This window comes from Chlorocebus sabaeus, chromosome 7, assembly GCF_047675955.1.
Source record: "Chlorocebus sabaeus isolate Y175 chromosome 7, mChlSab1.0.hap1, whole genome shotgun sequence".
Classification (NCBI taxonomy): Eukaryota; Metazoa; Chordata; class Mammalia; order Primates; family Cercopithecidae; genus Chlorocebus; species Chlorocebus sabaeus.
The window spans coordinates 12723577-12744935 of record NC_132910.1 but is presented as its reverse complement, the minus strand read 5'-3'; the positions used below and the strand labels follow the sequence as shown (position 1 = coordinate 12744935).

At 42.4% G+C, this 21359-nt stretch overlaps 1 protein-coding gene across 3 annotated transcripts; it reads left to right on the top strand.

The window, feature by feature from the left end:
* Positions 1 to 1039: 1039 nt before the first annotated feature.
* On the top strand, positions 1040 to 21024 carry ARL9 (ARF like GTPase 9). Of its 3 annotated transcripts, XM_073017357.1 has the most exons (5): positions 1060 to 2457; positions 7549 to 7711; positions 14861 to 15036; positions 18106 to 18198; positions 20728 to 21024. In XM_073017357.1, exons 1-5 carry the CDS (start codon positions 2167 to 2169, stop codon positions 20905 to 20907), a joined length of 903 nt encoding a protein of 300 aa, XP_072873458.1. In that variant the 5' UTR covers positions 1060 to 2166; the 3' UTR covers positions 20908 to 21024. The 3 variants fall into 3 exon arrangements, with proteins under 3 accessions (XP_072873459.1, XP_072873458.1, XP_007996814.3); XM_007998623.3 differs by lacking the exon at positions 18106 to 18198 and having other exon boundaries at positions 1175 to 2457; XM_073017358.1 differs by lacking the exons at positions 7549 to 7711; positions 14861 to 15036; positions 18106 to 18198 and having other exon boundaries at positions 1040 to 2457.
* The last annotated feature ends 335 nt before the right edge of the window (positions 21025 to 21359 follow it).

The window sequence follows — 21359 nt, the reverse complement described above, 5'->3', positions numbered from 1 at the left end:
GTGTTTTGGGTGTTGGCATTTTATGGAGGACTTCCTGGTTAGTATAACCAAGAATTTTCTTTTAAGCTGAGTATCAAAATTGTGTGTACTCTCCCTCTTAGTAAACTCACAAAACTAATCTAATGGGATTGAGAGATTCGGTAAGTTTCAGTGTAAACTTACTGAAAATTCATCTTAGTGTGTGTATAAACAGAAGTAAACCTTTGAAAAAGTGATTAAGCATAGCAATTCCAATGCTATTGGGAACAGCCAACCTTAAAAATCATTGCATCACTCAAACCTTCTGGAACCTGCCATTCATTGTTCCTTACAAGTCTATTTGAAACAGATACAATGAAGGAAAATAAGTTTATTGCATTAAAAAATAATTGTGGCCGGGCACAGTGGCTCGCACCTGTAATCCCAGCACTTTGGGAGGCCGAGACGGGCAGATCACCTGAGGTCGGAAGTTCGAGACCAACCTGACCAACATGAAGAAACCCCGTCTCTACTAAAAATACAAAATTAGCCGGGCATGGTGGCTCATGCCTGTAATCCCAGCTACTCGGGAGCCTGAAGCAGGAGACTCACTTGAACCTGGGAGGCAGAGGTTGCAGTGAGCCGAGATCATGCCATTGCACTCCAGCCTGGGCAACAAGAGTGAAACTCTGTCTCAAAAAATAATAATAATTGTGCTGGACAGGTGCGGTGGCTCACGCCTGTAATCCCAGCACTTTGGGAGGCCGAGGTGGGCAGATTACCCGAAGTCAGGAGTTCGAGACCAGCCTGGCCAACATGGTGAAACCCCATCTCTACTAAATACAAAAATTAGCTGGGCGTGATGGCACACGCCTGTAATCCTACCTCCTCGGGAGGCTGAGGCAGGAGAATTGCTTGAACCTGGGAGGTGGAAGTTGCAGTGAGCCAAGATCGTGCCACTGCACTCCAGCCTGGCAGACAGAGTGAGACTGTCTCAAAAAATAAATAAGTAATTGTGCTAAACTGAAATATACTGAAGAGTTCAGTTTAGCAAGATAAAAGGAACCCTCCAGATATTTCTTAGTCAGTTTGAGAAACAATACCACCTTTGAAAACCACCTCGTGTGCCTTATTTACCATTTATTAGATAATTAGGAGTGACTAGATCATTAGGTTTTAGTTTTAATACTGAGCATTACTAGCAGCTGTGATTCTTGCAGGCTATCTCCGAATAATTTTTTAAAAAGCGAAATACAAGCCGGGCACGCTGACTCATGCCTGTAATCCCAGCACTTTGGGAGGCCGAGGCGGGTGGATCACTTGAGGTCAGGAGTTCGAAACCAGTCTGGGCAACGTGGTAAAACCCCGTCTCTACTAAAAATAGAAAAATTAGCCGGGCGTGGTGGTTCACACCTGTAATCCCAGCTATTTGGGAGGCTGAGGCAGGAGAATCGCTTAAATCCGGGAGGCTGGAGGTTGCAGCGAGCTGAGATCGCACTACTACGCTCCAGCCTTAGTGACAGACTCAAAAAAAAAAAGGAACTTAAAACAATGGAACCCATTCACGTTCTTCTATCTGTCTTTAATAATCCTGGGTAGTAGTCTGGAGACACTCCTAGAGGAGTTTACTCGGGAGAGGGCGGAGAAATACACGACATGAGCAGTACAGGCTCGTGGTTGACAGCTGGCGAAACGCTGAGAATCCTCCCCGGAACCTTTGGACTCTGGCGCCCCAGGGGTTCTTCGCGTAGGCTGGCCGGGCTCGGGATTGAAGCCGGGGACGTCAGACGCTAAGGTTGCTTAGGTTGCGGCCCGCGTGGAAGGCTCTCCTCAGCCACCCTGCCCGGCCCGAGGGAATCGCGCAAGGGACGCTTTTTCTGCAGCAATGATACATACCCCGCCGAGCTGTCCGCGTCCTGGTTGGGACCTCTTGGTTTCGCTTGGCTGGGCTCAACCCATCCCGTACGCCTCCGCCCTTCCCTCTTTGCGTGCCCCTGCGGGTTCAGCGAATCCGCTGCAAGAAGCCCTGCATCCGCCGGGTGAGCGGGTGTTGGCGGCGCTGCCGGGGTTGGCGGCTCCCGCGGGTTGTCTACGCCGCGGGGCCTACGTCTCCGTCGGGCGTGCACCTTGGGAGCCACACCTGGGGCCCAGAGCCACCGCTCAGCACGCGGGCACGCGGCGGGAGGGAAGGAAACCGCGGCGCTGGGGATGGAGAGGGGGAAAGTGAAGAAGAAAGAGAAGGAAAAGGAGACGGAGAAGGAGAAAATCAGAGAAAAGGGAAAGGAAGAGAAAGTGAAAAGAAAGGAGGTGGAGCAGAAAATTAAAGAAAAAGAAAAGGAGAAGCAAGAGAAGCAGGAGAGGAGAAAGAGAAAAGAGAAAGAGGAAAAAAGGACAAAGCAAGGGAAGGAGACAAAGAAAGAGAAGGAACAATTTAAGGGACAAGAAGAGGAAGGGGAGAACAAGGACAGCACCTTGACAAGGACCCCGCTCGAGCCGCTGGTAAGAGATCCAGTGTCCAGGACCCCTTGCCCCAAGGCCATTGTCGGCTTTCAGACCCGGGCGCTGTCTCTGTTACGTTGGAGGCCCCCGACCCGCGCGGGAAGGAATGGATCTCAACTGAGGGCTATTTACCTATGGATGAAAGCGATGTGCCAAACTTTGAACGACCCATCGCCAACCCCTTTTTCCCGGGCCCCCTGCCCACCCTCGCCCGTATCGTTACCCCTGTGTCTTAACCTTCGTCGGGTCTAGTGTTGAGGGACAAGTGATCTCGGTCTTAATGGGGACATGGGGAACGGCCCCTCCACTGCCCTTGGATCTGTCCAGCGCGCAACACTAGCGCACAGACCACCTGACCACATTTAGAAACCAGTCCCGAACCCTCCCCGCACGCAGGCCCTCTTTGCAGTGAATGCGTTCTTTGTCAGAAGGGGCAGGGTTCCAGAATGCAGGAGGTGTTGGGGACGCTGCAGTTGATGCCTTCATTGTTTTCAGACCACCAGTACCCTGAATGCATGGCGGAAAAGTTTTAACTGACAGGTCTTAAAAACTTGGCATTGTTTGGGTCAGCTGGATGGTCTCTGTGCTCCTGGAGTTCCTGAACTGGCTCCTTGGCTTAGAGCTACGATCTGGTTCTAAACAATTTGAATGATTAACACAGTTGTTGTTGTTTTGTTTTGTTTTGTTTTGTTTTGTTTCCTTTTTTCTTTTTTGTGACAGGGTCTCACTCTGACGCTCAGGCTGGAGGGATCCTCCCACCTCAGCCTGGCACCGCCCCCATCTCCCAACCTCAGTGACTGGCACTACAGGCGCACGCCACCATGTCCAGCTAATTTTTGTATTTTTGTGTAGAGATGGAGTTTCGCCATGTAGCCCAGGCTGATCTCAAACTCCTGGACTCCAGCAATCCGCCTGCCTCGGCCTCCCAAAGTGCTGGGATTACAGGCGTGAGCCACCACGGATTAACAGATATTTGATCTCTGGTAAAACACATACTACATAGACCCATATTTGGCTAAAGGAATAACTTCTGACAAAAAAACAATGGTGTTCAGCATCACATTTTGTGTCTGAACTCTGTTTTACAAATTCAGCTTTCCTTAGTCTCGAGAAGATAAATGTGAGGAAGCCTGAATGCAGAATTTCTAGGTAGGATGGGCATAGGGACAGCCATGTGGTTGGAAAGGGAACTGGTGTTTTTGTTTTTGTTTTTGTTTTTGTTTTGGGACAGTCTGGCTCTGTCGCCCAGGCTTGAGTACTGTGGCGTGATCTCGGCTCACTGCAACCTCCAACTCCCAGGCTCAAGTCATCCTCCCACCTCAGCCTACCAAGTAGCTGGGAATACAGGTGCACACCACCATGCCTAGCTAATTTTTGTATTTTTGGTAGAGATGGGGTTTCGCCATGTTGCCCAGGCTGGTCTTCAATTCCTGAACTCAAGCGATCCACCCACCTTGGCCTTCTGCCGAGACCAGCTCGGTCGGGGAGACCCTACCCAGTGTCCCTAGAGGAATTAAAGACACGCACACAGAAATAGAGGTGCGAAGTCGGAAATCAGGGGTCTCACAGCCTTCAGAGCTGAAATCTCCGAACAAAGATTTACCCACATATTTATTAACAGCAAACCAGTCATTAGCACTGTCTCTATAGATACTAAATTAACCAAAAGTATCTCTTAAGGGAAACAAAGGGATGGGCCGAATTAATTGCAGCTGGAACATGCACTTAAGACACAGATCACTCAGGCTTTTGTTTGTGGCTTAAGAATGCCTTTAAGCAGTTTTCCGCCCTGGGCGGAAACTGTTCCTTGCCCTCATTCCTGTAAACCCACAACCTTCCAGCTTGGACGTTATGGCCATTATGGACATTTTACATTGCTGCAGAGATTTTGTTTATGGCCAGTTTTGGGGCCAGTTTATGGCCAGATTTTGGGGAGCTTGATCCCAACAGCCTCCCAAAGTGCTGGGATTACAGGCAAGAGCCACTGTGCCTGGCCTGGGAACTACTTTTTATTCACACTATTTTATAGGACCTAAGATGTCGTTAGTCTAGGTACCACTAAGAAAGAAAAAAAAAGCCGGCACGGTGGCTCACGCCTGTAATCCCGGCACTTTGGGAGGCCAAGGCGGGCAGATCACCTGAGGTCAGGAGTTCCAGAACAGACTGGCCAACATGGCAAAACCCCATCTCTACTAAAAATACAAAAAAATTAGCTGGGCATGGTGGCATGTGCCTGTAATCACAACTACTCAGGAGGCTGAGGCAGGAAAATCACATGAACCTGGGAGGCGGAGGTTGTAGTGAGCCAAGATGGTGCCACTGCACTCCACCCTAGGCCACAGAGCGAGATTCTGTCTCAAAAATAAATAAATAAAAAACTCCGCCAATCAAAATATGATATACTCTCAATTGTCAAAGACATCCTAATTTCAGAGATGTTAAAATGTGGAATGTGGGGGGCGGAATGTGTATCTTAGAATGAATGAAGTATGTCGGGGTAGGCTGAATGGGGCCTCTGGTGAAGACTGACAGGACATAATCCACTCTTGGCTGCCATTTCTTGGTGCCGGTATTGCTTAAAAACATGCAATTGTAAGCCATCCAATGAAGTCTCCCTTGCCCTTCTTCCTTACCTTGACATACTCTCAGAATGACATCATAACATTTAGATGCAACTGAAGGGAATGGAGAAGAGCCAGGGATGGAAGACACCTATGAAAATACAATTTACTTTAAGAACCATCAAAGATTTGCTCTAAGAACAAATAAGTACATTTTTTTTTTTTTTTGAGACGGAGTTTCACTCATGTTGCCCAGGCTGGAGTGCAATGGCACGATCTCGGCTCACTGCAACCGCCACCTCCCAGGTTCAAGTGATTCTCCTGCCTTAGCCTCCTCAATAGCTGGGGTTACTAGTATGCGCCACCATGCCCGGCTAATTTTGTTTTTTACTAGAGATGGGATTTCACCATGTTGGTCAGGCTGATCTCAAACTCCTGACCTCAGGTGATCCACCCTCCTCGGCCTCCCAAAGTGCTGGGATTACAGGTGTGAACCACCGCACTGGCCTACTTTTTTTCAAATTCTGTTATTCACTGTATGGCCTTCATAGATCATGCTCTCTGTACAAGTCTTTATGTTAAAGTTTACACCCTGGAAACCACATTTCGGAGCACTCTGAACGATCTTCACACCAGCCTGCCCTTCTGTCCCTCAGTCATTTGCCATAAAAATTCTAAGGCTAACACATTGATAGAATGCTTCTTTCTTTTTTTTTCTTTTCTTTTTTTGGGGGGGGTCGGGGGGGATGGAGTCTCTGTCACCCAGGCTGGAGTGCAGTGGTGTCATCTCAGCTCCTGCAATCTCCACCTCCCAGGTTCAAGCAATTCTCATGCCTCAGCCTCCCGAGTAGCTGGGATTACAGGCATGTGCCACCATGCCCAGCTGATTTTTGTATTTTTGGTAGAGACAGGGTTATGCCGTGATGGCCAGGCTGGTTCCAAAGTCCTGGCCTCAAGTGATCCACCTGCATTAGCTTCCTAAAATGCTGGATGAGAGCCACGACACCCAGACTAGAATGCTTCTGTCTAAGTTTACTTCAAGTTCATCAGTTTGTTTTTTTGTTTGTTTGTTTGAGATGTTGTCTTGCTGTGTTGCCCAGGCTGGAGTGCAATGGCGCCATCTCGGCTCACTGCAACCTCCGCCTCTGAGGTTCAAGTGATTCTCCTGCCTCAGCCTCCCGAGTAGCTGGGATTACAGGTGCCCACCACTGCACCTGGCTAATTTTTTTTAGATGGAGTCTCGCTCTCTTGCCCAGACTGGAGTGCAGTGGTGCGATCTCAGCTCACTGCAAGCTCCGCCTTCCAGGTTCATGCCATTCTCCTTCCTCAGCCTCTGGAGTAGCTGGGACTACAGGCACCCGCCACCATGCCTGGCTAATTTTTTGTATTTTAAGTAGAGACAGGGTTCCACCGTATTGGCCGGGCTCGTTTCGAACTTGCGACCTCAGGTGATCTGCCTGCCTTGGCCTCCCAAGTTCGTCTGTTTTTAAAACAAATATTAATTTGTGATTGAAACTGGCTTAATAATTTCTATAACCTTTTCATTTAATTGTGATACTTATATTAAAAACTATAAGAGGGAGGCCCGGTGTGGTGGCTCATGCCTGTAATCCCAGCACTTTGGGAGGCCAAGGTGGGCAGATCACGAGGTCAGGAGTTCGAGACCAACCTGACCAACATGGTGAAACCCCGTTTGTAGTAAAAATACAAATTGTGGGACGTGGTGGCGTGCTCCTGTAATCTCAGCTACTTGGGAGGCTGAGGCAGGAGAATCGCTTGAACCCAGGAGGCGGAGATTGCAGTGAGCCCAGATCATGCCACTGCACTCCACTCTGGGTGACAGAGCAAGACTCCATCTCAAAAAAAAAATGTATAAGAGGGAAACCTTGCTCTGAGATCTTACAATCTAGTTATTCAATTGTGAAGACAGGCGAAATTAATAATTGAGACCTTAGATGCTTATGCACTGAGTGGCACAGTCAATACATGCACCACGGAGGTCCCAAGACCCCAAACAAAATGAACTCAGGTGCAGTCTCCAATTCATAGACATGAATTCAAGAAGCAAAATGAAGTCTGAAAATTGGTCCTGTAATCTATAGCACTACTCATAAATGCTGGTAGTATTTATTTGATAGACTGATCAGGAGTTAGGGGATGGAGGAGGGATGTGAAATTAGTATCACATAATGAACAGCTAATTAGAAAATGTTCACTGGTTGGTATAGTTTGTTCTAGACCTATAAAATATTCGTGAAGTTTTATCCTTTTTTTTTTTTTGGAGACAGGGTCTCGCTCTGTTTGGAGACAGGGTCTCGCTGGTCTGGAACTTCTGACCTCAAGAGATCCTCCTTCCTCAGCCTCCCAAAGTGCTGGGATTACAGGTGTGAGCCACCTGGCCCGTGAAGTTTTATTCTGGTTACAATTCCAAGAATATTATTGAATTCTTCCACAGGCAGGCCCACTGCCAAGACCCAGAAAAATGAGCCCCTGATAGCATGGGCTTATTGATTTATCTTTTGTTTCACAGGAGAAAAACAAGCAAATCCTAGTGCTGGGCCTGGACGGAGCAGGAAAAACCAGTGTCCTCCACTCTCTAGCTTCAAACAGAGTCCAGCATAGTGTGGCACCCACCCAAGGTTTCAATGCAGTTTGCATCCACACTGAAGATGGCCAAATGGAGTTCCTGGAGAGTAAGCTCTCTGTTCCTTAGTCACAAGATAGCCACATTTTATTCTCTCTTAAGCCAGACATGATGTTAGCAACATTGAGTCTTTGTGAAAACTAACACTGAATCAAATTTTCCTAGACTTTTAGAATGGATGTGTAGTTTAATACCCAGGTACACTGTGGGGGGAATCACTTTTTGCTTTTTTGATGTTCTCCTTTTTACAGTAGTGGTGATAAAGGGAGAGTTTAGAGGAAGGCTTTAGCACTCCCTCCTATAATCTCCTGTAATCAGCCTTCTTCCCACACTGCTGCAAATGAGCATGCAATCTAAGTTTAAGTACAGTGTGCTTGCTTCTCTGCAAATAAAATTATAGACAAGCTCCAAACCTCTTCTTCTAAATAGATGGCAGTCCACAGGCCCCTACTGGATAGTAATTCTGGAGTCACCACCTCTAAATATTACTCTCTCCTGAAGTTGGGTCAAGTGGTCTTGTCTTCTCTTTACACATTCATCCATCCTCATGGCATTAAATACCATCTATATGCTAATGGCTCCCAAATTTATCTATCCAGCCCAAACATATCCAAGTCCTCTAAAACCTAACAAGGGAAAAACAAAATGCTTGATTTTTCCCATATCTGTTCCTTTTCCTGTAATCTTCTGGTCAGTAAATGGCTCCATACCCATCAGGTTGCTCTAGCCAGAAACCTGAGAGTCACCCTTGACTCCTCCTTTTGCATCCCCACCTCCAGTCCACAAGTAAAACACTATGAATTTTGCCAGCTCCAACGCATCTCTCAAATGCATTGGTTACATCCTTTCTACTGCCTCTATGCAAATCAGAACCTCAATCATCTATTACTTAGATTATTATAGTCACCTTTTCACTTTGGCTTTTATCTGTTTATGAAGAGCAGTATTTTAACACATACTTATCATTTGCTAATTTAAAACTCTTCAGTGGAGATCTCATCCTTGTAATAAAATCGAAAGTCTTTATTATGGCCCATGAGGCTCTTCATAAACTGCCTCCTCCCTAACCTTACCTCACCCCAGGCTTATTGTACTCCTTTCTTTCTCTCCTTTTACAAGAGCTTTCTTGGGTGTGCCTGCTGTCAGACATACTACTACCCCTGCTCTTCCCATGATGGCTTGCTCCTCAACCTTCAGGTATTAGCTTACATGGCCCCATAAAATCAATCTTTTTTTTTTTTTTTTTTTTTTTTTTGAGACAGAGTCCTGCTCTGTCACCCAGGCTGGAGTGCAGTGGTGCAATCTGAGCTCACTGCAACTTGTGCCTCCCAGGTTCAAGCGATTCTGTCGCCTCAGTCTCGTGAGTAGCTGGGATTACAGGCACACACCATCATGCCCGGCTAATTATTTTATATTTTTAGTAGAGATGGGGTTTCACCATGTTGGCCAGGCTGGTCTCGAATTCCTGACCCCAGGTTATCCACCCACCTTGGCCTCCCAAAGTGCTCGGATTACAGGCGTGAACCACTGCACCCAGCCCATAAAATCATTCTTTCTAAGTATGTTCCCCAATGCTGTTTGCTTCCTCCATAAGGTTTTTAATAACATTCACTATTTATTTTTATTTGTTTTTGATCTGTCCCCCCAACTAGATGGTAACTTTTGCTATACTTGTTTTGTTCAACAATATATACCCAATGTCTGGCAAATAGTACATATTCAACAAAAATGCATTAAGTGCTAACTGTGTTCCCAATTTTTATCATAATCATCAATATCCTGAAGAAGAATAGCAGTTTACACTTGCAACCTTTAAGTTTTAAAATGTGTATCTTCACAGTGGCTATATTAAGCCATCAATTTAGGTAAGTTTTCATAATGCCACAGGCATAGCTTCTAAGGAGGCTTTTTTTAGGATGCAGCATCCAGTGGTATTCAGTGATATAAATCTGTATGGGCTGCTATGCTATCGTGTAACACTTGGAGTATGTTGGGGATTGGTGGGAGGTGAAGTTTTATTGTATAAGCCTATTTGTAGAAATGATATATTCACATATAATTTTGCCTATATCTCTTCATCAACATTTTACAGATCATCTTAATCTTTAAAAAAAATTCTTTTAGTTTATGCACTAAAAAGTAGTGGCAAAAATAAATGGAGAGATTTCAGTTCCTATTATAGTTTTTGAAGGGCCTTTCTGTGACAAAACCACATATCCTGGTTAAAATTTATTTTTTAAAGCATTGATGAACTTGCAACAAGTAAGACAAATTTGCAAGGCTACCTGCTTTACTCTTCCTGCCCTTTCCCTCCTTCCAAAGAAAGAAAAATAAAACAACTCATGAGTTGAAACTGGAGTGACAGCCACAGTAGATAAGCAAATAAAAAAGTGGTGTTATCTAGAGGCACATACCAGTATTTAATCTGCAGTGGGCCTGAGACAAAATAGGAAAGCACTAAGATGCCTGCATGACATGAGGGCCCCTGGAAGAGTGCTAACATGCTCCCAGTCAGTAGCTCCCCCAGTTTCTAATTCTGGAGCAAAGACCCCCAGTATTCTCATAAATTAAGATTAATCAAATATGAGTTCAGGCTAGGCATAGTGGCTCACACCTATAATCCCAGCACTTTGAGAGGCCAGGGCAGGTGGATTGCTTGAGTCCAGGAGTTTGAGAACAACTTGGGCAACATGGCAAAATCCTACCTCTACAAAAAATACAAAAAATGAGCTGAGCATGGTGGTGCATGCCTGTAGTCCCAGCTACTCTGGAGGCTGAGGCAGGAGGATCGTTTGTGCCCAGAAGGCAGAAGTTGCAGTGAGCCGTGATCATGCCTCTGTATTCCAGCCTGGGCAACAGAGTGAAACCATGTCTCAAAAAAGAAGATGACAAAATCTACTGATCAAAACTAGCATTTAAAGCATTTATAATCTTAAATGCTTATAGCTGAAAGGAAAATAGCTGAAAACGTATAGGTTAAATATGCAATGTAAATTAGGTAAAAGAACAACAGAGTAAAACCAAAGAGGTTGAGGGAGAGATGATAAAGACACGAAGTGAATGAAATTGATGAAGACACAGTAGCAAAGATCAGCAAAGTCAAAAGTTAGTTCCTTGAATAGATAAACAAAATAGACAAATTTCTGGTGAAATTCATTAAGGAAAATCTGGAAACCACAAATAAGTAATGTCATGAAGGAAAAAGAGCATATCATTCATTAAGATGACAAGAGTATAATACCTGTGTTAACAAATTTGTACCAATAGATATAAAGTCCTGGATAAGTGGCAAAAATCCTCCAAATATGTGTCTTAGGAAAATGTACTCAAGAAGAAATAGGAATATTGAATAATTTAAAGCTTCTAAAGAAATCAATAGCAAAAAATCATCCTATAATGAAAAACACCTGATCAGTTGGTTTATAGGTGGGCTCTTATCAATCTTAATCTTACATAAATTCTTTCAGAGAATAGGGGAAAAAAAGAAATGCTCTCCAACTCATGGTATGAGGTCACCGTATATCCAAACCAGCAAAGAGTATAAGAAACGGAAATGCAGAAATCTGAACAAAATTGTAGTAAACTAAATTCAGTTAATATATTAAAGAGATAATATATCACCAGATGAGTTTCTCCAAGAATGAAAGGTTGGTTTGACATTTGAAAAATAGCCAGGTGTGGTGACTTATGCCTGTAACTCCAGCACTTTGGGAGGCCAAGGAGGGCGGATCACTCACTTAAAGTCAGGAGTTCAAGACCAGCTTGGCCTAACATGGTGAAACCCTGTCTCTATTAAAAAGACAAAAATTAGCCGGGCATGGTGGCAGGTGCCTGTAATCCCAGACACTCAGGAGTAGCTGAAGCAGGAGAATTGCTTCAACCCAGGAGGTGGAGGTTGCAGTGAGCCAAGATCGTGCCACTGCTCTCCATCCAGCCTGGATGACAAGAGTAAAACTCCATCTCAAAAAAAAAAAAAAAAATTGCATTCAACATTATACAGGAGGTTCTAGTCAGTTTAAGAAAAAGAAATAAAAGGCGTAAGAATTAGAAAGGAAGAAATAAAACAATACTTATTTACAAGTTATATGATTGTCTTCAAAGAAAGCCTAAAACACCCTTCAAATTATTAGAAATGATAAGAGCTTAGCAAGACAACTGTATATAACAATATAAAATTAATGGTATTTCTATTACCCAGCAGCATGCAGCCATTTTCAATAGCAACAAAAGATAGGAATAAACCAAACAAAAAAATGTGTCTATTCTATACAGAGAAAATCTGTAGATGTCATTGAATAACACTGAAAAACCTAAAGAGATAGAGACATAATACAGTTTTCATGAATAGGTAGACATTATATCAAAAAAATATTAATTCTCCCCAAATTGATGTTTAGATACAATTCAATTCCAATCAATAGCTCAACAAGATTTTTTAAAAAGAGTTTGACAAGCTGAGGCTAAAATTGACATGAGTGAGCAAAGGAGTAAAGAAAGTCAAGACACTCGAAGAAATTAGTAAGAAAGATGGACTTGTCCTATCAAGTATCAAATCTTATTATAAAGCTATGAAATTAAAATGTGTGGTGTTGGCACAAGAATGAACAGAATGACCAAAGGAACAGACTAGAGAGTCCACTGGGGAAACTATTCAATAAATGGTGCAAGGACAGCATGGAATAAAAATGAAATTAGTTTCCTGCCTCCTATGCATACAGATGTATACATCAATTTCCGATGGATAAAAGCCAAATGTAAAAAGCTTTGTGGAGAAAATATAGACTATCCTTATGACTTCAGGATAGAGAAAGATTTTTTAAACAGGATACAAAAAATAATAACCATAAGAAAGATGGATAAATGTAACTACATTAAAATGGAAAACATCTGTTCATTAAAAAGATGCCACAAAACAGGAGAAGATACATGCAACACATCCAAGCAAATGCCTAGTATCCAGAATATATAAAGAACTCCTACAAATAAAAACAACATAAAAACATTGGCAAAAGACATGAATAACATTTCACATAAAACAAATTAGAAGTGAACATATGAAAAATACTCAACTTGATCAGTAAGTAGAATTCAAATTAGGCAAAAAAAAAAAAAAAAAGAAATCTGATAATATCAAGTTTTGAAGAGGATGTGGCCGGGTGCAGTGGCTCACGCCTGTAATTCCAACACTTTGGGAAGCCAAGGTGGGTGGATCACTGGAGTTCAAGGGTTCAAGACCAGCCTGGGCAACATGGTGAAACCCCAGCTCTACAGAAAATACAAAATTAGCCAGGCTTAGTGGCTCGTGCTTGTAGTCCCAGTTACTGGTGAGACTGAGAAAGGAGGATCACTTGAGCCCAGAAGGCGGAGGTTGCAGTGAGTGGAGATTGCACCACTGCCCTCCAGCCTGGATGACAGAGCACAACCTCGTCTCAAGGAAAAATAAAATAAAATAAAAATAAAAAGAGGATGTGGATATAGAGGAAACTTATTGGCTATTAACTGTTGGCAGAGTGTGTATTGGTACCAACTTCTTTGGAAAATAATTTGGCGTATTTGGCATTAGTTCCATGCTTAGATAACTGGAGAAACTCTTGCTTGTACGGACCTCAGGAGACAAATACAAAAATGTTTACAGCAGCATTGTTTATTGCAGCAAGAAATGAGGAACAACCCAAACGTCCACTGATGTTTTCACTAAGTGTGTTAAAACCATATGAGTTACTTAGAAGGTCACACAGCACTATTTTAACAAATTAAAAACACAAAATACTTCAAAGAATGACTAGCCTACCTCTGTACAAAGGAAGCCAAAGGGAAGGCAAAGATCCTTTCTTGTTAGCATTTAAAATACTTTTGTTAAGTTCTTGAAACAGAGGTCCAAAAAGTTTTTCTGTCAAGGACTACATAGGAACTAATTTATGCTTTGCAGGCCACCTGCTCTCTATTGCAGTCACTCAACTCTGTCTTGAGAAAGCAGTCATAGACAATATGTTCTATATGTTCAATGTTACTATAAAACTTTATTTCTGGGCACCAAAATCTAAATTTGATATAATAGTCCTGTGTTAGAAAATGTTATTCTACCTTTTTTTTTTCCTCCAGTATTTAGACATGTAAAAGCTATTTTTACCTAGTGAGCTGTACAAAAATAGGCAGTTGGTCAGATTTGAACTGTGGGCCATGGTTTGCCAATACTCCTTCTAGGACAAAAATGAAAACAAAATCCATTGTATACATGTTGTTATCATTAACCAAAAAGTTTATTCTGGGAAGAATCAGCAGGATGAAGTAATCAAAGGCATTTTTTTTTTCTGAGGCAAATATTCCCGAATACCCACAGGATCATGTTAACTCTGTGCAATATTAAGAGGAGAAGTTATTTCTAGGATTTTGACAAAGGAAAAAAATTGTGCAAGTGAGACTAGCCAATGAATTCAGTTCATTTAAAATTTATTTTAATGTGTATTTTATCCTACCATCGTTTTCCAGTCTTAATTATTTTAGTAGCATCCTCCCATTTTCTTTTTCTTTTTCTTTTCTTTTCTTTTTTTTTTTTTTTTTTTTTTTAGATAGGTGGGGTCTCGCTCTGGAGTGTGGTGGTGCAAATACAGCTCACTGTAGCCATGTTCACGCCACTGCACTTCCTGGGCTCAAGTGATCCTCCTGCTTCAACCTCCCTAGTCATTAGCACCACAGGCATACACCACCACAACGACCCATTTTTTAGTTTTTATTTTTGTAGAGACAGAGCCTCACCCCGTCGCCCAGGCTGGTCTTGAACTACTGGGCTCAAGCAGTCCTCCTGCCTCAGGCTCCCAAAATGTTGAGATTACAGGCATGAGCAACTGTACCTGGCCTTACTCCCATTTTCTGAGCTATAACTGATAAAGATGCAGTGGCTGACATGGCTGCTGTGGACAATGGGATCAGGAGACATCCCCTGTAGTATTTCGCATCTCTCTGCTCATCCTTTGTGATACAGTAATGAATAAACCACTTGTGATGGTTCTTCTCACCAACCAGTTCCCCACTAACATGCCTCTGGTCCCTCTGAGGACTGGGTACACTCTAACACGGTGATATTTTATCAAAACACCTGTCCTGTGTTCAGAAATCTGGATGTGCCCTCCCTGCTCCCAGGGTGGGTGCTTCTGTAATTTTGTGTGTGTGTGTCTTCTTCCTCTACTATTCTCTGTAGTTGGTGGCAGTGAACCTTTTCGGTCCTACTGGGAAACGTACCTATCCAAGGGATTGCTGCTTATCTTTGTGGTGGATTCAGCAGATCACAGCCGATTACCTGAAGCCAAGAAATACCTTCATCAGCTAATTGCGGCAAACCCAGTACTTCCTCTGGTTGTGTTTGCAAACAAACAGGTAGAAATCTGTGCAAATATAGTAGTTTTGTATTTAATACAAAAAAATGTATATGTGTAATAGCTAGTCAACAATAAGCTATATATTTAATTCAGTTTATGTTTATTAGAGCTCTTGGATTATAAACACCTTGAAGGTAGAGACTATTATTCATCTTTGTGTTCCTTATAATACCTAGTATACTGTCTTGTGGATGCTAGGAATTCAACAGATGTGTGTTGAACTTACTTCAATAAATACATGTTAATTGTTAAATTTGATTCAACAAAATATGAATGGCTACCATTTATAAAGAAATCGTTTTGCTTTAGATCAATCAGACTGAGCCAAACTTATTCTACACATGCATTAAAAATATTAAATATATGTGGAGAATTTGGAACCCCTGTATACTGTCGGTGAGAATGTAAAATTGCAGAGCTGCTATGGAAAACAGTAACATGGTTCCTCAAAAGAATCAAAAATAGAGGCTAGGCGCGGTGGCTCACACCTGTAATCCCAACACTTTGGGAGGCCAAGGGTGGGGGATCACGAGGTCAGGAGATTTTGACCATCCTGGCTAACATGGTGAAACCCTGTCTCTACTAAAAATGCAAAAGATTAGCCGGGAGTGGTGGTGGGGGCGCCTGTAGTCCCAGCTACTCGGGAGACTGAGGCAGGAGAATGGCGTGAACCCAGGAGGCGGAGGTTGCAGTGAGCCAAGATAGCGCCACTACACTCCAGCCTGGGTGACAGAGTGAGACTCCGTCTCAAAAAAAAATCAAAAATAGAATTCCCTTATGATGCAGCAATTCCACTTCTGGGCATACAGTGAAAAGAATTAAAAGCAGGGACTCAAACTGATATTTGTATGTTTGGCTGTTTTATGTTTCTTTATGTTTTATATTGTTTTGTTTTATATATTTTATGTTTTTTGTGATATGTTCATAGCAGCATTACTCATAACAGCCAAAAATGGAAGCTACCCAAAATAAATGGATATATAAAATACTGTATACACATGCAAAGGGAATTTTTTTTTTTTTTTTTTTTTTTAAAGACAGCATTCTGCTCTAGCACCCAGGCTAGAGTGTAAGTGGTGTGATCTCAGCTCATTACCTCCTGGGTTCAAGTGAGTTGCTTGCCTCAGCCTCCCAAGTAGCCAGGATTACAGGCATGCACCACCACTCCCGATTCTTTATTTAGTTATTTATTTAATTTTTTGAGACAGAGTCTTGCTCTGTCTCCCAGGCTGGAGTGCAATGGCGCAATTTTGGCTCACCACAACCTCCGCCTCCCGGGTTCAAGTGATTCTCTGCCTCAACCTCCTGAGTAGCTGGGACTACAGGCACATGCCACCACGCCTGGCTAATTTTTGTATTTTTAGTAGAGACAGAGTTTCTCCATGTTGGCCATGCTGATCTCGAACTTTTGGCCTCAAGTGATCCACCCACCTGGGCCTCCCAAAGTGCTGGGATTACAGGCGTGAACCACCGCACCCGGCCACAATGGGATATTGTTCAGCCTTAAAAGGGAAGGAAATTCAGACACATGTCCCGACACGGATGAACCTTGAGAACATTATGCTAAGTGAATAAGTCAGTCACAAAAGGGTAAATACTATCTGATTCCATTTATATGAGGTACCTAGAGTTGTCAGATTCATAAAAATAGAAAGTGGAGTGATGATTTCCATGAGTTGGGGGAGGGAGGAATATGCAGTTATCATGTAATGGATACAGAGTTTCAGTTTTGCAGATAAAAGTTTTGGAGATGGATGGCGGTGAGAGTTGCATAACATTGTGAATATACTTAATGCCACTGAACTGTACACTTAAAAATGGTTAAGGAGAAAAATTTTCTGATATGTATTTAACACAATAAAAATTGAAAAACAATTTAAACATCTATAATATTATAATGCTAAAGTCCCTTTCTCAGTTGTTAAGTTTGCCAATCATAGAAGAGCTCAATTCCTGACTTTTCTCCTACTACTTCTATGGGTGAATGTATATGGAAGTAAACTAAGTAATTAAAAATGATGACCTCAAATAGGAGCCTATGTTAAAGTCCAGTACAGAAGCTAGTCCAGCAGACTCTGTCTCAAAAGAAAATTAAAAAAAAGAGAGAGGGATGCTTTTATTGTTTTGTTTTTAAGTGGAGCATCTTAAGTACCATAAACTACAAAGATTTAGATCATGGTACATGTAAGTGAGCTGTATAGTATTCCATAGCATTAATATGCCAAAATGTTATCATTTTCTTACTGCTGGGAATTTAAATTATTTCCAATTTTTTATTGTTCTTAATGGTGCTGCCAGTGAGCCTTCATGTATGTATCTCTTTGAGGATGTGTATGAACATTTTGCTGGTGGATATGCCTAAAATCATTGCTGGGATTTTGGATTTGTACATATTCTGTTTTATTAGATATCACCAAGTTACTTTCCAAAGATGTTGCGCCAATTTATTCTTCCACCAGCAGAATATGACAGTTTTTGCAGCTCTACATCCTTGTCAATACTTGGTATTGTCAGACTTTTTCATTTTTGCCAGTCTGATGGGTGAACTTGTTTTTTATTATTCTAATGTTCATTTCCTTAACCACTTGTGAGTTTGAACATTTTTTCAGATGTTTATTAGTTATTGGTCTCCACATCTGTAAATTGCCTATGAATATGTTTTCCCAAATTGCTACTAGGGTGTTTATCTTTCTTATTTTAGTTGTAGGAGGCTTTCATATCATTTGGAAAAATAATCCTTTGTTAGTTATGTGCATTACAATTATCTTTCCCAGCATCCTGGTGGCTTATCGTTTTACTTTGCTTACTTTTATACAGAAGATTTTCTTCCCTCCCCTCCCCTCCTCTCCCCTCTTTTCTTTTCTTTTTTTTCCTTTTTTCTTTTCTTTTCTTTTTTTTTTTTTTGACAGAGTCTCACTCCATCACCCAAGCTGGAGTACAGTGGTGTGATCTCAGCTCACTGTAAACTCTACCTCCCAGGCTTAAGCGATTCTCCCACCTCAGCCTCCCAAGTAGCTGGCACTACAGACACGAGCTACCACACCTGACTAATTTGCATTTTTTGTAGAGACAGGTTTTCGTCATGTTGCCCAGGCTGGTCTCAAACTACGGGACTCAAGCAGTCTACCTGCCTCGGCCTCCCAAAGTGCTGGAATTACAGGTGTGAGTCACTGCGCTCGGACTTTTTTTTTTTTAAACAGGGTCTCACTTTGTTGCCCAGGCTGGAGTGCAGTATAGTGGCATGATCATAGCTCAATGCAGCCTCAACCTCCCCAGGCTCAGGTGATCCTCCTCCCTCAACCTCCCTAGTAGCTGGGATTACAGGTGTGCACCACCATGCCCAGCTAATTTTTTTTGGCATTTTTTGTGGAGATGGGATTTCACCATGTTTCCCAGGCTGGTCTTGAACTCCTGGGCTCAAACAGTCTGCCCACCTCAGCCTCCCAAAGTGTTGGGATTACAGATGTGAGCCACTGCATCCGAGTGATTTTCATTTTTAATATTCAAATTTATCAATACTGTGCCTTATGGTTTGTATCCGTTATCTTCATCAAATTGAATAAACAGAGCCATTTGTTATCACATTTATAGCTTTTATTGGGCCTTAATGATAAAAGATTTGAATATCCTAGTTTAAGATTAATGCATCTTTGTTTATATTCCTTGGCCAAAATATTTGGTCCAAGCTTTTAGGTGACTCACTGGTTCAAGTTATTACATAAGGGTTTTCAAAAAGTCATCTTACCATCTTTACTCTTTGGGTTATGACCTCTATTCAGGCACATACAGGAAAGTGTGGAATAAACGAGATATTTTTGCCTGATGTGCTTTATCATTACAGAGAGCCCCTTCTCCCATCCATCACCCTCCCTCCCTCCCTCTCCTATTTCTTCCTCTTCAACTCCACCAGTGAATTTATTAACCCGAGACATCATTCACATGTTAATGGATCCATTAACACTGTTCAAAAAGTTAGCATAGGCTCTAAACAAATTCAAGTTTCAAACAGGCAACTACCAATATCTGGAGAGGTAATCAACTCCAGCTAAGTACCGTGGACAGCACATCAGGAAAAGCCCCACAGGCTCCAAGTGATAGAATTTGATAGGTTCGGGACATGCACAGCGGCCCATGCCTATAATCCCAGCACTTTGGAAGGCCAAGGCAGGTGGAACACCTGAGGTCAGGAGTTGGAGACCAGTGTGGCCAACATGGTGAAAACCCGTCTCTACTAAAAATAGAAAAATTAACTGGGTGTGGTGGCATGCACCTGTAATCCCAGCTACTTGGGAGGCTGAGGCAGGGGAATCGCTTGAACCTAGGAGGCAGAGGTTGCAGTGAGGCAGTGAGCTGAGATTGTGCCACTGCACTCCAGTCTGGGTGACAGGGTGAGACTCCATCTCAAAAAGAAAAAAAGATAGGTTCATATTGATACAGGAAAAAAAAAAAAAGGCACAATATTAGGTTATTTCCAAAGATTTAAAAATGATCTTCTAAAACTTAGGGGGAATGCTATGAAATAACAAAAAGCCATTTACAAACGCAATTTTAGAAGTGAAAAAACTTTCACAAAGGACTGGAAAACTATAGCTGAATCTGTGTATTTATGAAAGGGAATGTCACAGGTCATTTGCTTAAATAATTCTTGGCATATGAGAGTTAAAGATGTATGTTTTGACCTTGCCATTTCCATCATAAGGAGGTTTTGGCCCTGGCATGCGGCCTAAGCACAGGCTTCCTGTCTTCCCCTCTCTGCCTCTTGCTGTGGCTTTCCCTCTTCCAAGACTCCCCCATCTCTTTCCCTGTCTCTCCTCTGAGCCTCCTTTTCCCACTGCACCTTGTCTGAATCTGTTCTCTCTCCATTCCCTTCTCTGTCTTCCTCTACTCCCCAAAATTGGTCGATGATTTTTTTGTTCAATAGAAATAATGAGCACAAAAGAAAACTCACAGTGGCAAGAACTATAATTGGTAAAGTATGATATAGACCTAAAACAATAGATGAATCAAATTTCTGTTATTAAATATAAATAAAAAGAATTGCTCCTGTTGAAATAATCTTAGAAGATTAAAGGAAAATGGAAAAACAAAATTAGACTGGGTGCAGTGGCTCATGCCTGTAATTCCAGCAGTTAGGGAGGCCTAGGTGGAAGGATTACTTGAGGCCAGGAGTTCGACACCAGCCTGGGCAACATAGCAAGATGCTCCTCTTTACAAAATATTTTTAAAAATGAGTGGGGAATGGTGGTACAAACCTGTAGTCCCAGCTACTCAGGAGGGTGAGGCAGGAGAATTGCTTGAACATGGGAGGCGGAGGTTGCAGTGAACCAAGATTCTGCCACTGCACTCAGGCCTGGGCGACAAAGCAAGACCCTGTCTTTAAACAAACAACAAACAAACAAAATTAGAAACAGATTGACTGCACTGTTTAGAAAACGAAGGTATTATATTGGCTTAGCTTCATTCCAGAATATACTTTTTTTTTTTTTGATAACTCATAAATGCTGGCATAATTCTTATGAAAACATTTTTATTCAGACAACCTCTGGGCTCATAATAATGGAGTCACAATATCCTTTATATGAAAATGGGGTGGTCACTGAGAGCAATAAATAAGAGTAATAAATGTGTTTATCTGAAAGGATTGCAAAATAACCAACTTTGTCTTATTCTTATTCCACTCCGGATGAAGGATCTTGAAGCAGCCTATCACATTACAGATATCCATGAAGCTTTGGCATTATCTGAAGTGGGAAATGACAGGAAGATGTTCTTGTTTGGAACCCAGGTGACTAAGAATGGCTCAGAGATACCATCCACCATGCAAGATGCCAAAGACTTGATTGCACAGCTGGCTGCAGAGGTGCAGTGACCAGGAGTCAGCCCACTGTGCGGCTCACGACTGAAATGTCATCAGTGTTGAATGGCAGGCTTGAAGCCAAAGGTTTCCACTTTCAAATAAAAATTAAGCCATTTCCTATTTTCTCAATGCATGGGATGTATATAGTCAGCCCTCCATATCCATGGGTTCCACATCTGCGGATTCAAGAACTGTGGATCAAAAACATTCAAAAAAATAAACCCACTAAAGAATTATACCACAACAATAAAAATAATACATATATAATCTTTTTTTTTTTTTTTTTTTTTTTTTGAGACGGAGTCTCGCTGTGTCACCCAGGCTGGAGTGCAGTGGCCGGATCTCAGCTCACTGCAAGCTCTGCCTCCCGGGTTTATGCCATTCTCCTGCCTCAGCCTCCCGAGTAGCTGGGACTACAGGCTCCTACCACCTTGCCCGGGTATTTTTTTGTATTTTTTAGTAGA

Bases quoted from the DNA above. Each gene is read 5' to 3' on its own strand.
- ARL9 (XM_073017357.1), top strand. From the start codon at position 2,167: ATGGAGAGGGGGAAAGTGAAGAAGAAAGAGAAGGAAAAGGAGACGGAG. The intron at 7,712-14,860 runs GTAAGCTCTCTG...TATTCTCTGTAG, and splicing joins CCAAATGGAGTTCCTGGAGA to TTGGTGGCAGTGAACCTTTT. The intron at 18,199-20,727 runs GTGTGAGTCACT...CTCCGGATGAAG, and splicing joins CCAAAGTGCTGGAATTACAG to GATCTTGAAGCAGCCTATCA.